The 14,601-nt window shown below is 45.2% G+C and overlaps 1 protein-coding gene across 1 annotated transcript in view; it reads right to left on the bottom strand.

The window, feature by feature from the left end:
• Positions 1-751: 751 nt before the first annotated feature.
• Positions 752-14,601, bottom strand: part of NPAS2 (neuronal PAS domain protein 2) — a gene marked incomplete at its 3' end in the record, with an annotated part of 48,133 nt that continues 34,283 nt past the window's right edge. The window contains exons 14-18 of the mRNA XM_010155013.1: positions 14,368-14,509; positions 13,526-13,632; positions 13,228-13,320; positions 7,300-7,446; positions 752-946 (exon numbers count right to left, since the gene is read on the bottom strand). Of these exons, the coding sequence (XP_010153315.1) occupies positions 752-946; positions 7,300-7,446; positions 13,228-13,320; positions 13,526-13,632; positions 14,368-14,509 (684 nt within the window). The remainder of the gene's footprint in view (positions 947-7,299; positions 7,447-13,227; positions 13,321-13,525; positions 13,633-14,367; positions 14,510-14,601) is intronic.

Genomic DNA, 14,601 nt, shown 5'->3' on the forward strand with positions numbered 1-14,601 from the left:
AAACCAGTCTGTGATTCTATTCTATTTTATTCCTTATATTCAATCATTAAATTGTATGTAGGAGGTTACAAGCTGGGGCTGTGGGGCCTGATGGTAGCAGAAGTAGGAGCTAAGTTTTCTGTGAAGGGAGGTATAACTGGCGGGCTCAGAAACACCGAGAAACAAACAATAAGAAAAAAAAACCAGTGCCAAACTTCCTAGCTTTCCCAGATCTCAGTTACTGCTAACTGAAGCTGAACTCCTATTTCCCCGTGTAGCAATCTCTTCCGCTCATAACCTCGGGATCTCACACAAACCTCGGTGTATTCCAACTGGGTGCCGCCACAGCACACAGGCTTCATTTTGTTGGTGGCATCCAACTGGATTTGGTGAGTGAGTGGGGATAAGGCGCATTTTGGAAGCTGTACAGCTGACATCACTACTGCTAGTTTCCAGTGTGGTCAGTCAGGTTTCTTTCCGGACCAACTAGGGAACAATAAGTCATCTGCACCTTTTGCATGCCCTCCTGCTGAGTTTTTAGACTGAAACAGCTGCTCAAGTAACCCTCCTGCCTGAGGTCGTAAAAAAGGGATTTAAGGTAAAGGAAACATCATAGGGAGACCCTTTATATAGGCTGGCCTTATACAGGACAATAGGGAAGGAAGGGCAAAGGCACACACTTACAGGACTGACATGATTGTACTTGCTTGCTTAATAACAGCTCAGTGTCTTCTTTCCATATACATGCTTCTCTATCCAAGGAAATGATTACCTGGCTTGATATCACGCTTGCTTCCCTCAGTGCTTGCTGGTTTGCTGTTTGCGAAGGTGCCATTTGCCCTTGAACTTGAGGACTGGGGACAAGCTGCTGCTGGGAAATGGCCCCCGATCTCTGCTGAAGCTGTTGTGGCTCTGGCTGCTGAGTATTGCTAAAGCTCAGGGACACCGTTGGCTGCTGTAGGAACATCTGGAAGAGAAGCGGGAAGGGTTTATTTACACAGCCCAGATGTCTTGGATAATGAAGGTGACAGAATTAAATTCAAAGATACATTCTAAAATAAAGTTACCGTGTTTCTGGATTCGCTGTGTATTTGCTGTTTGTTGGAAATCAGCTCTCTTTCCTACATTAACAGTCCTGCTGCCTCTAGTTTCTTCATCTCTTGTTCTGCAAGTGCACTCATTACTCGTGAAATACATCCCCAAGGTACATGTCCCCTCTCGGTGGGGCGGGCACAGCCCTCACATGAGCAGTTCCCTGTACATTCACCGTGTTCTGGGGCATCTTGACCAGAGAGGGGAGAGTAACTCCATGTCCTTTCCGTCCTTTCGTTTCTTCTTTCAGCAAAATCAGCTTGCCTTTCAGACAGGGCTGCTTTTGAATGTGCCTCTGGAAATTCAACACCTTACGTACAGTTGGGTTGTCAAATGTTTTTAATGAGGCCGCAGTCAAGCCAGAGCTGTCTATGTTGAATGGCCGTGTCCTTATCACGGAGAAGATGTGTAAACAGGCAGTCACTGTCATTTCTCTGATTTCCCATCAGGTACCTGTCACCCAGTGTTCTTCCTAACCATGCCATGCCTTCGACTTGGGCGAAAGAGCTAGCAGCTCCTCTGTCAGTGTTGCTGCCAGTGACCTCCTCTCCATGCTTGCACTGCAAGATGGGGCTTTCTTCTATAAAAGTTGTAGGGCTTAGGAATTTTTGCTTTTCTAGAGGCTGTCTCTTTCATTCTAGCTGTACAGAGGAAAAAGGCATCTTTTAAAACTGTGAATTATTAATGCTACAAGCTATCTTTGCGATATTTCAAACCTAGCCTCTCGCCACCAAGGGCTGTACAGAGGTAAGCATCCCAGGTAGTCGACGGTGCTTTTGGCTCTGATTCTGGTTCCGCACCACCGCTTCACACGTGGAATTCCATTCATTTCAGTGGAGCTACTTAGGGTTTAAACGAAATCAGAATCACAATTTTCTCTTCATTACTCATCCATCAGTCTCATGCCTGGCAGTACGTCTGAGGTACGCCCAGTAATTAGTACACCTTTCCGCAGCTTATTGCTATATTAACAATTCCCTAAACTATCATGTCCCCTCTAATTTTTCTTGGAAAAAACCCACACCTTTCTCCAAAGGACCAGCACAATGCATTGCTTTCCTTTGCATAAGGAGGGGTTGATCCGTGTATCATGTTTGTACTTATTTGTCTAGCTTTTAAAACACAGTTTTTATTTAAATATGATACATTTTTAATGAATTTTTGTGTGCCAAGACTTTATTCAGAGAAAAGGTAGGGACGGAGCTTATATTAATCAGCTGAGAGAGGGAGGCAATTAATGAAAATGATAACGGCGCTAAAGCAGCGGCTGGGTTCAGGTGCTGTAGGCCAACCACATCTCAAAGATGTCTGACAGAAATAAGTGGGTCAGGTAACAGAGTTGGGGCTGCTCACAGCAGGTCTGAAACTACCTCTGAGTGTTTTCTTTTAAAAACACTGCTCACTGCGTTTGGAGCCATTACATTTCAGAAAGACAGATGGTCTTGCAACTTCTGCCAAGGAAATAGGTCTTATTATGAATAAATCAAAGACGGAAATTATAAAAATTTGTTCTCGTTTGTTTTCTGTATGTAGGAGCTAAGCTTTGGACATGTTTGGTAAATGAAGTCACTTGATTAGCTCTAGCAAGGAAACTGGTCGCCATGGATATAAAATTTGATATAAAACTTTGGATATAAAATGCAGAACAGGTAAAGTAAGTGGTGTATTTCAAATATTCAATGGGGAGCATGAGCCCACTGGCACTGGCCAGATCACCTGCAAATGAAGACCTTTAGAAGAATTATCTTCATTGTCCTCCCTGTAGGCAGTGCACAGTGCTGGAGAGATGCTAAGTTCATCCAGTGCCAAGTCAACATCCATCCATGTGAATGTCAGGCAGGATGTGAACTTGCGGCGAATGACTTACTCTGCAGGGGCCTGCCTGCCTTCCAGATGAAGGCCAAGGAGCTTATCCTTGAAAGAAAACAGAGTAACCTACTTCGTAATTGCCGGAGTGTGCCACTGGGTAGAGACCTGCGCGGTTAATGGTTGGCAGCGAACGCGCTATCAGTTGGCAACCAAATTTATCCCAGTAAATCAATTTTGTTTGTTCACGTGTTCGTACCCTGAGAGGGCTCGGAGCGTCCCATACCTAGGGACCCTCTGTTGCATTATAATGGCCAAAGCAGCATTATTACCGTCTGAACATAAATGGCCTGGTAAAAACAAGTTCAGGGTGGGAAGCGATGGTGCCATTTAACCCATGTCCCCACAGAACTGGAAGACTCAAGACGCCTCATCAAAACAAGAGTTAACCTGAGAGAGGATCGAAGCGTGGAGTTTCTACCTGCTAATTAAGCCTACAAGAACATGCTTCTTCTGTACAGAACTTAGCGGCGTTTAGTCGTAATGTGCCTCTTTTGTGACAGTCCTGCCTGAATTCCTCTGAAACACTGAAATAATGTCAGCTTTAAATTACAGCAGAAACCCCCTAATAAGGAGTGAAATCTTTCCCGGTCTGAGCAAATTCAAGTAGATAAATTAGCAGCCCCCTAACTGCACTGGCACTAATGACATGTCTCGTGGCTGATTTTGTGGACTGCAAGGTCAGTGAAGCATCTTACAAACATTTTTTAATTGGCCAGCTTGTTAACATACGCAGCAAAGCAGCGAGGGAGGGGAGGGACCCTCTGACACTGCTGCCCCCTCATTCCCAGATAGATGGTCTCTACAGCTAATGGATGAATCACATTGGCAAGTCATTGTGAGGAAAACGGCTCTTAGACTCTACCTGTCCTTTGGATAATCAGGGGATTACAGCCTTCGGGCTCATCATTACAGACATCAAGACTTTATGTAAAATACAGGAAGATGAGAAGCACAGCACTGGGAAGCTGAGATTCACTGACTTCGATGGGAGCCTGGTTTGCAAATGATGGGTGGCTGTGGATGGTATCCTTTGTAGTTCTTGCAGGCTGATCAGACTCAGCCCTTTTCGCTTCCTTCCCATCCACAATTCATTAGCCAGACTGCTCAAATCTGGAACAGACACAGCATCCTTCAGACTTCTGAGATTACTCTTGCTGCTCCTGTCCTTCCTACTCTGGCATGCCAGGAAAAGCAGTAACAGGGATTTAATGGGGTTTTGAACAGTTTTCTTCAGGGCCCACAACCCTCCTACTGGTTTCATCTTTCATCGCACAAGGCTCTCGGAAACAGTTTCTAACACAGACTACCGTGCTCAACATCTGTCCGGTTGGGAAAGCATTTCTTGGTGGACTGCCGTACTGCAGTTTTGAAGATCTCTGAAGAAAATGGAAATCAGGCTTAATTCTCCACAGAGCTACCTGTACACTTCTGCGTGGAAGGGAGTGAACCAGTAGGGAAGATATGCTAATAAATCAGCTAACGAGGGGAAAACCGGAGAATGCTTCCCCCTTTTCAGGCAGCCTACGGCACTCCCCCATGCTTACAGCTCTTCTACGCAGAATATTAAAGAGACCAGAAATGTGCTTGATGGTGATGCTCGCCTGTTTGCTGCTCGACTTTGTAGCTCTGATAATAGACACAGATCAATGTCTGCAGACATCCAGCTCCCTGAATGATGAAATCTGTGCGAGCAAAGCACGTGGCTGGATTTCCGATTTAAGGGTTTACTCCTAGCTGCTCGTGAGTCACACAAGTGCTGCATGCAGAAGTGTGAGGCTTTACGTTGCCCCCTAGCCAGACAAGCCAAAGCTAATTCCTGCTCTCCCTCTATCCCTGCAATAGCATAGTAATTTCTTTGTGGTTTTTTTTTGTGGGGTTTTTTTTGTTTGTTTGTTTGTTTTGGGTTTTTTTAACCTAGAGAAAGCGGGATAAGGAGAAGGCCCTGCTCATGAGTCGGTGAGACCACTTGCATCTCATCGCCGTCTTTGATTGCTCTGAGGAGACTGACAGGCACTCAAACTACAGAGGATGACCCTCCCTGTTCAGCACTGACCCCTCAGGCAGATACGCAGCCCCTGCCCTCCAGTTCCCTGCCCGTCAGTTGGGCATCTGCAGTAAGCTGAGAAATGGTCAGTATGGACACCAGAGAGCTTGTACTGGTCTGAAAATACTCGCTCCAACCTGTTACGGTCTTCATAGGGGAGAGGATCACCCAAATGATGTAATTCAGAGCTACAAATCGGGGTGGGGTGGCCAGTATGGAAAGTACAGTACTACCCACCATTTACCCACTGGACCTGCTCTACTTTCTGCTTGAGCTCCCTATGAGCATATCTGAGAATCTGTCCCACGGTCTTTTGGGTTATTAAATGCACCATACTGCACAAGGGGGAGTGCCGTGTACAAATAGAATCTGTTTCCTGCATATAAGAATGTGGTCTGATCTTCTATTTTTGCCTGAATTATGCAAAAAAAGCCAACCCGCCCAACACCCAAAAACCCAGCACGAGTGTATGTGACTACTGAAGACTTCACCAGGAGAGTAATGGTTTTCACCCAATTAAAAAGAGAGAAAGTGAGAATAATCACACCTTTTGATATTCATAATAACAATAATAGCTTTCAGACATATGATTCTGTACTGAAGGCCAGTTAATTGCAGAGACTTTCCCATTAATCAAGCACAGAACTGATAGACGAAATGGACTGAAGTTGAACCTGGTCTACCTATATGCTTACATGGGAGCAGGACCCTGAGAGTCCTGTGTTGGAGACCCACCACTGCTGTGCTGTCTTACACCAGTGCACATGCAGCAACTTCAGTGGCAAAGTTTCTAATTTGGCTTCACTGATCTCTTAATTGCCTACATATATATTCCCAATTTGTTTTAATATGTGAAACTGCATTTCACAGATGCTGATGAGGGGTGAGAGTCTGTTTCTGTGGAAGTTGGGAGCAAAATTCATGCTGACTTCAGCAGGTCCCGGTGCTTAAAATGTTCTTTGAAACATTCATTTCTGTGACAGAGCTCGTCTTCTAAAAAAAATCTTGTTAGTACAATACTCACAGTGTGGATCCCTGCTGGAACATTTCTAGCAAGGGTTGTTTAACCTGGAATTTGTAGTTAAATTGCAAGGAACGCAGCCGTCGTTGCCCCGCGTATAGCAAACTTCCATAAAATGGGGCGATTTGTCCATTTGTCATTAAGCGAGACCTGTGACATACTGAACTGCACATGCTATTATTTCTGAGCTGTGGAGGACATAAGGGGTGGTACAAAGCAGACACTGTTCTTGGTGAATTAAAAGCAAATAATACTGCACTTAGTGAATTCCAGCTCTGTCTAGGAGATACCAAAGGCAGAGGAAGAGTAGGCTCAGTCAGCTTCACCCTAAAGGCTTAAGCTGGTCCAGTGAAGAACAAATTCAGACACCTCCCCAGTGTGAACAAATCATAGAATCATGGAATCACGGAAGGGTTTGGGTTGGAAGGGACCTTAAAGACCATCTAGATCCAACCCCCCTGCCATGGGCAGGGACACCTTCCACTAGACCAGGTTGCTCAAAGCCTCATCCAGCCTGGCCTTGGACACTTCCAGGGATGGGGCATCCACAACATCTCTGGGCAACCTGTTCCAGTGCCTCCCCACCCTCTCCGTGAAGCATTTCTTCCTGATATCCAATCTAAATCTCCCCACTTTCGATTTAAACCCATTACCCCTTGTCCTGTCACTACAGGCCCTTGTAAAAAGTTCCCCCCAGCTTCCTTGTAGGCCCTCTTCCAGTACCTGAAGGGACTGTAACAACAGGACAAGGGGGAACGGGTTTAAATGAGCACCTGCAGAGGTTTGGATTTTTTTTTAATGTGACAAGGAAATTAATCTCCTGCGCTCTGTATCCAGGCTGGGGTAAGGTCAGGAAAGCAGGGAGTGAATGAGCACTGCCTGACGGAGGGCTGTTGGCTAAGGAAGAGCTGGACAGACGAGGTACTGAGCACCAGTGGTGCCAGCATGAAGCCAGCAGTGACGAGAGAGACAATCATTGCTGAGTCTGAATTTGAACACTTTTCTATTAGAGCTGCTCGGTCTGAAGACTCAGTAGATGAAGTATTAAAATGCTACTGTAAGTGACCCAAATTCTTCTCCTAAGGTTGAGGTATTTCTTTCTTCTCGTGTTCCAGAGAGTTCTTAAATCTTTCTTGATGTACATTACTCAAGAGGCTTTCAGAGGGCAGCATCCTCATTCCCATGAGCTGGTTTCCACATGTCCACATTTCCTGTATCCCATTTTAAGTTGGCAACCCCACCAATGGCCACACAAGAGAATGCTTTGCTCTGTCTCCCCCCAGCAGTAACTCACCTGTACGCTGGAGTCCTGGACCAGGCAGAGCTGTTCCTGTATCTTCTGGAGCTCCTCCTGCTGCCACCGGATGTTGGCCTGCAGGATCCGTGTCCGCTGCTCTAGCTGGTCCTTGATGGTCTGGAACATGCTGAACTGTGCTGAGAACTGAAAAAAAGGAGGAAAAATCAGTCATTATAATACAAATGGGCCTCAATAGAACATTGTTCTGTAAGTAGTTATTGGTTTCTGGATTGTAAATCACAGCCAAAAGAACACAAGATGTGTTTGCAATATACTGACATCTAGGCAGAGATAAATCTCGTCTATTTTCAATTTTACGCACATATATTAAATTGCCTCCATTAGAGTGATCTGCTTACAACCGACCCTGTTCTGTTAGGGAATTATCAGAAGGGTTATTTTTGAGAGTATGCTACTTTAAAATATCAAGAGCGTCATAACTGGATGGCAGATGAGTGCATTATTTTTATTAGCCTGTAGTTTGGAGCCCTTAGCATGGCATAACTGTATATTCTGGACGTGTTTTACCAACGCTTTCCTTTTTCTGCGCAGAAATAGCAGTGCTGCAGTGGTTTATTCTGCTAATGCCTCACTACAGCATTGCGCAACAGCTCGCCACAACAAACATTTTCTGGATTCTAGGGCTGAGTAGTAGTCAGGCTACAAGGAATACTCATTAAGTTATTTTTATACATGATGTAAAATGAATAGCTCAGCTTAGTGGGAGGAAAGCTATTCTCAATAATAATATAAAAGGCAGATCACTAATCTGGGTCAAGAAGAATGGGCAACCTCCAGCAGCAGCAATACCTGGCACAAAGTGGAACCGTTGAAGTAGTGTGGAGGGGACTAACACAGCAATAAATTCCTAGTTTTATTTGGTCTTCTTGGGTATGATTCAAAGTCCACCGAAGTTACTTATTACTTTAATAGGCTTTGGAATAGCTGCTTTGTGTGTGCTCATATTCCAAAATTAAAAAAAACCCCAATCTTCGGGAAGAAACCCAACCACTCCAAAAAATCTGTAAGCTTTTCTGGAATCAAGGCATCCAAGACCTCTCTAAAAATGTGGTGCTGTGCATGTCCAGGCAAAAGAAAAACAATAATCTTGCTGTGACTTGAAAATGGCACCCCATTCCTCTGGCTGTTCCAAGGGCTCTGTGCTAGTGGGTGGATGGATGTGTGCTGCTGGAGCCTTCTGCTCCATGGAGGTGCACAGGCCTACACAATTTCTGGCTTTTCAACAGGAAAACAGAGATGGTAACAAGAGGGAATTAAGGAGCTCTCTGGTACTAGCAGCACTGTACAGTTAGATGAAATTCTGGCTACTTAGAGGAATCTAAATGTGACAGGTCAGATTTGCATTGGCTAACCACTTTGCCTCGAACCCCATCCCTGGAAGTGTTCAAGGCCAGGCTGGATGAGGCTTTGAGCAACCTGGTCTAGTGGAAGGTGTCCCTGCCCATGGCAGAGGGGTTGGAAATAGATGGTCTTTAAGGTCCTTTCCAACCCAAATCCTGTGATTCTATGAAACCAGTTAAATACATGAAAGTAGCATCATGTTCCCTCTAGCAAGGCTGCAATCTCCAACCAAATGGCCTTGAGGTGAGAAAGGACAAGAACTTCCAAGGGTTTGTTTCTAATTACCAGGTGGAGAGCAGCTTTCCTACACCGTCTGGGAGGTCACTGCTCACAGAGGAGTGGCAAGGTGGAGGGAGCTTCGTGGCCAACCCTGCTGAGGGGGAACAAGGGCTGCTGGGGTGGTTGCTGCTGGCAGAAGCCCTCGGAGCCCACCGTGGTGGCAGAGGCACCTGCGAGGGGTCGCAGCTCGCACCCTCCAAACAAGGAGAGGATGTGAGCACTTGGCCTCAAACAGCAGCACTGTGCCCTGCAACCCCGTCACCCCCAGCGCTAAAAAATGGCTTCAAAGCTCCCAGTGGGAAGTTTGAGTTACTTCTAATTGCCATTAAAGGGGAAAAGGCAGAGCGGGGTCTCTCTCTATATCCTCTATAAATTATTAACCTGATGAAAGGACGAGCAGAGTCCTCTGGTGTTTGGGAATGAGGACAAGTGCCTCAAAGAGGCATTCAGTGCTTGTTGTGGAGGCCTAACTCTGTGTTTCTGAAGAATCCCAGGCACCCTGATGTTAGGAGTGGAATGATGCTATGTAGTAATGGCTTACTTAGGTGAGATAAAGCTAATTTCCTGCTTTGACCTGGGTCTGTACGGAAGGATTTTTAAAAAAAGACAAGTTTTGCAACCTAATTCTCTCTATATGAACTCTTGTCAGTGAGGACTACTCTTAAGTCTTTAAAGAGTCTTTATCAGAAAGGATTTTAAAATAATTTTAGCCCAAAGCTTCATTTTCACTGTGTGGCTTGCTGATGGCAGTCTTTTCATTAATGTGGGAGCTCCTTGAAGACACTTTGGGAAAGGAACCCCCTTTTCTTCAATTAATAAATGTAAGAAATTTTGTAACGAATAATTTTATAATAATTTTATACTTCAATAAGAAATAAAATCAATTTCCAGGCCTTGGTTTTGAATTTCAATTTGCTTTGCAGAATTGCATTCAAAAATAGATTGCCATTGATTTGAAATTATTATTCCTTATTTTTTTTCAGCACCTTCTTATATGTAGCATATTCATTTAGTATTGCCTTTTTGTTTTCTTTTTCATGTGCTTTTTGTATTCATACACTTAACAACAATTAGCTGGTATACAAGAGTGAGAGCCATTACGGAAGAAGACAAGGAACTTTCTCTTCTGCTTTTTTCCCTTTCCCACTCTAACCCACAAACTTGTTGATAACTCTAGCCACGACCTCAGTGATTACAGAGCTTCTATTGTCTTTGTACAATGAGACACTAACAGCAATTGACCTGCACCAGAGAGTATTTATCTCGAGATCATTAACCGCTCTACTAATTAGGGGAGAAATCTGTAATTGTATAATAAATTAAAAGAGCGTAACTCTGAAGGGTCCACAGAAAACATTGCACAGCTTTAACTCTGCCGTTAGCATCAGAAAGAGTTGCTCTTCGCCTCACTTAAGTATTTATAACCACCCACAGGAAGCTCAGGAAAGTGCACGTTATACTCAGAAAAGTGCCAGCTTCCCAGATACAGCCGAACATGGAAGACTAAACCTGTGAGATATCTATAATTGCACCAGTTCAATCAAGGTTTGTTAACGCAGACAAAAAAACCCACCCATGGCAGTAGTTTTTAGTCTGGTTTCTTAGCAAAAATTAATGAAATGATGCTTTTGGGACCTTGTCAACAGATGTTTTGGTAGGGATGGGCTCGACACTCTGGCACGGGCAGTCCAGACAGTCTGTACGGCCCAGGGAGAGGGACCAGCGCTCCCCTGCACCAGTGGGGCGGTTCTCTCCTCTGGGTGCCACCCCAAGGTGGTGGTGTTGCTCCCTGTCTCTAGGTGCTGGGAGGCTGCAGTCAAGGGAGGGGACCTATGGCCCCTGTGTCTGTCGGGATGGTCCCCGATTTCAGATATGATGAACAAAAAGATGGACCCCCAAAGACCTCCTGTTCCTACAAGTTTCCCGACAGTAGGTAGCTGGGTAAAAAAGGGACATCCTATTTATTTTTTAGCTCAGTTTCCTTTAAACCTTTCTTTTCTGCCTTCTTCCGACTTTGAATCCTTCTGGCCAGTGCTAGAGACATGCCACAGAGTCTCGAAAACACCAGGTTGCTGTAATTTCACAAGAGCTTTAACTGAGCAAAGGAGAGGGGGATCCACCCACCCCTTCCGCCTGCGGGAGAGGCAGGGTCCGTGCACCAGCCCTGCGAGGCGCAGCCCCTGGGACACCGGGTTTCATTAGTTCTGCAGCTCACCGAACAACTTGTTCGTTCCATCTGCCTTCTGAATAACACCTGCGCAATCCCAAATGGATTATTAGCGCTAATCATTATTCAGTCATCAACATCCGCTGTGCTGCAGGGGATTTTAATTTATTACAATGAGGAAGGCAAACAAACAAATATTCTAATAGGGAGCCCTTGGTTTAAAGCAAACCATTCACATTCAAGTGACATCCAGTACCGTGCTGTCCCGTCATCCAGTCAAGCAAGGCGGGAGCTGAAACCCCATTGCGGGGGCCCTGTGTGGCTGCGCTGGGCGCACCACCCCTCAGCCCCTGCTGTTGGTCACCTTCAGCTGCGGGCCAGCGGCACAAGGGCAGCAGGGTGGCTGTGTCTAAAGGCGATGAGCCGGTGTTCTGCCGCTAAACTGCAGCAAGACGGTCAACTCGGAAACTGAGGAAGTGTGCGTGGCAGGAAGCACGCATAACTGGGTTTCGTCCCGCGCTTGCTTAGGGCTCACTTAGAATCACAGACTGGTTTGGGTTGGAAGGGACCTTAAAGACCATCTAGTTCCAACCCCCTGCCATGGGCAGGGACACCTTCCACTAGGTCAGGTTGCTCAAAGCCTCATCCAGCCTGGCCTTGAACACTTCCAGGGATGGGGCATCCAGAGCTTCTCTGGGCAACCTGTTCAAGGCACTCACCACCCTCTCTGTGAAGAACTTCTTCCTGGTGTCCAATCTAAATCCATCTGCTTAGGGCACCTTGTCTTTTAAATAGTGCATTGTCTTGCTGTAGGTTGACATTTATTATTTTAAGGTGGGAAATACGGAATAGTTCCATAATTTTTGTAATAGCTTATGAAAATCACTCACTGCCACCAGCTGAGAAAAGGGGTGCCAGAGGCCAGACACACTCAAGTCATCCCTCTTCCTTTCATTGGGATTTGCTTGGCCCAAGGTGACTTAACCAGTGGCTGTGCGACCGGATGGCTCTACCACTTGGAAGAAAAGAAATGGAGCTGGCATGCCAGTAAGAGCCTTTTACTGGGAAGGGGGGAGGCAACAAGACTGGAAAGCATCTCCTCACAAAGGGCTTTGATGGAGAAGAAAAGGAGGTAGAAAAAAGTCAGGCAAAACACGTGTGGGTTTATAATAAATAAACTAATTGATGTTTGGAAGTGCATTAATGAGTAACGGGGAGAAATATCTGTAAAAGAAAATGAATGCTCAGAGCGGATAATTGATATGCTGTTTCTTGACTGCATGCTGGTGTGGAGTCGTGGAAAGAATATTAAAGATAGAAGATAAACGAGAATTTGTTATTTTAAAGCAGGGATCCTCAGGACTTTATATGTTTGGTGTGGTACAGGAAGAAACTCTGGGATCTTATGAGGGAGTACAGGGTAGCAATGGTAGAAGCAGCCCTACATCCAGGAATACTCTCTGTCATTTCTAAAATCAGTGGATGATGGGGTGTATCACGACAGGAGAGAAACAATGTGATGGGAACATGGCACTCAAATTTCCTCCTTCAAAACCCACTGCAAATGAAACCCTGAGGTGGCTGTTTGGGCCATCACTTGATTTTGAGATACGGGTTAATAGATTTCACTGGAGGGATTTGGGATTTGTCTCCAGCAGCATCCTTACTGTTACTGGCACACTCACAAAGTGGGTTTTGTTGAACTTGCGTGTCCTTTACTGCTGGTTAGTTGTTCTGCATTAGCACAACCCATCAGGTGTTTTTAGGAGGACTGGGTGTCTTTGTTAGGTTTTGGTTTTAATTCTCATTGTGACTTTGATTCAGACCCGATTCTGTAGAAGCAAAATTGAAAACTCTTTTTCCATCTCTGTTTTGCCCTCCTGTGAAATAGATATGTGTCTGCACCTGAACCTACATGCACCTGGGCTCCTGCTCTGAATGCCTGTATGCAGATACATGTTTAAACACACAAGGATGCAATTCAGACTACTTTCCCACAATATTTTAAGCGTTTGAGAGCTGGTGGATTTGGGGATTTTAGCTACTAAAGAGGTAACCTAAAAAACTTAGCACAAGATAAGCAAGTGACCTATCCCACTTCCGAATCCCCAACTAACCTGTGCCAGAGGTGCAGGCTGAGTTTGCAGAGTAGCTTGAGGCAGCAACTGCTGTGGGAGGAGCTCACATGGAGGCTGAGAAGGCAAAGAAACCTAGGTTAAAAACAAAACAAAACAAAACAGAACAAAAGAAACCAACCCAAACCAAAACAAAACTTTATTTATAATTTTGGCTTCTTTAAATTTTAGGTCCCTTCTAATGCCATGGCTTTTGTGTAAGTATTTTCAATCGCTAAGGTGAATATGTGGCACACGCCTTACACCGTCTGCCTGTTTGGATGACTCTTTGTGAAGTTACCTGAAGAGCAGTAGGTTGACTGAGTCGATGCACGGATAAATCCTGCTGCGCGCTCGGTGTTCTTGGCAAGGGCGTGTTAGGCTCTGCAATCAGCTTTGTTGGTGTAGCTGCAAGAAAAGTACCGGTGAGTTCTTACATGCTGGAAATCATCCTCGTTTGAAGTGGATATTTCAGTGAGACCTGGCTAGAAGTGATTACGGCCTGGCTAAATTCCAGCGGGAGTCAAGGCTGTTCTTGTTGACTTCAATGGCAGTAAAATCAAACTGATAAGGAAGGTCTGGGCAAAAATAAAAGGAAATGAGACAGATTATGATTCTGTGCTCCAATGAAGAGAGCAAAAGGACCCAAGAGCTGTTCTAAACCAGCTGGAACTCCCTTCATATGGGTCGCATAACTGTAAATTTAGGTCAGCTCATTGGCTTTTCTTCCAGACTGGGGAGAAGAAAGTGTGTAAGGTGTGCTCAAGTCAAGCCTGGAGCACCCTGAATCTTGGCCAGAAGAGAATCACCAGCAGGCTGTTACTACTCATGTAAATAAATCTAGAGGGGCCTCATATGGCTCATACTGATGCCCTCAAATCTGAGGACAGAAGTCCTCATTTTCATAATGGAATGAAACAGCGGGTCTCACAGCTAGTCCCGCTACTCATTTTCCAGTGTATATGTGGTTGCACTAGAACCTTCCCTCTTGTACGTTACCGTTTCAGAACATGTACTTCACTGTCAGTGACAAACACATATCATTGCTACCTCATAAATAACGGTTAAATTAGCAGCTGTGGTATATAGGCACACGTTCTGTAACTTAGCTAAATTAAAAATAATGCAGTAACCCAGGAACACATGCTGGGTCTGACTTGGGTGTGTGGGAAGATTTTGGTGAGCTCCTGGAGGATACTGAGGGTGTCCGACTAGCACTGAGGATTGAGGCACCAATATCAAGTGCATTAAAGTGCTGTTCAGGATCCAAGCTGGTACCACTCTCCTAAAACAAACCAGAAAACGGGAATAGGTACTGCAGCTGTCAGGGTAAAAACATTCTGACATGCATCTAGTAATGGTTGCACACCCAGTTCT

Source organism: Eurypyga helias, unplaced genomic scaffold (assembly GCF_000690775.1).
Source record: "Eurypyga helias isolate BGI_N326 unplaced genomic scaffold, ASM69077v1 scaffold29077, whole genome shotgun sequence".
Taxonomy (NCBI): Eukaryota; Metazoa; Chordata; class Aves; order Eurypygiformes; family Eurypygidae; genus Eurypyga; species Eurypyga helias.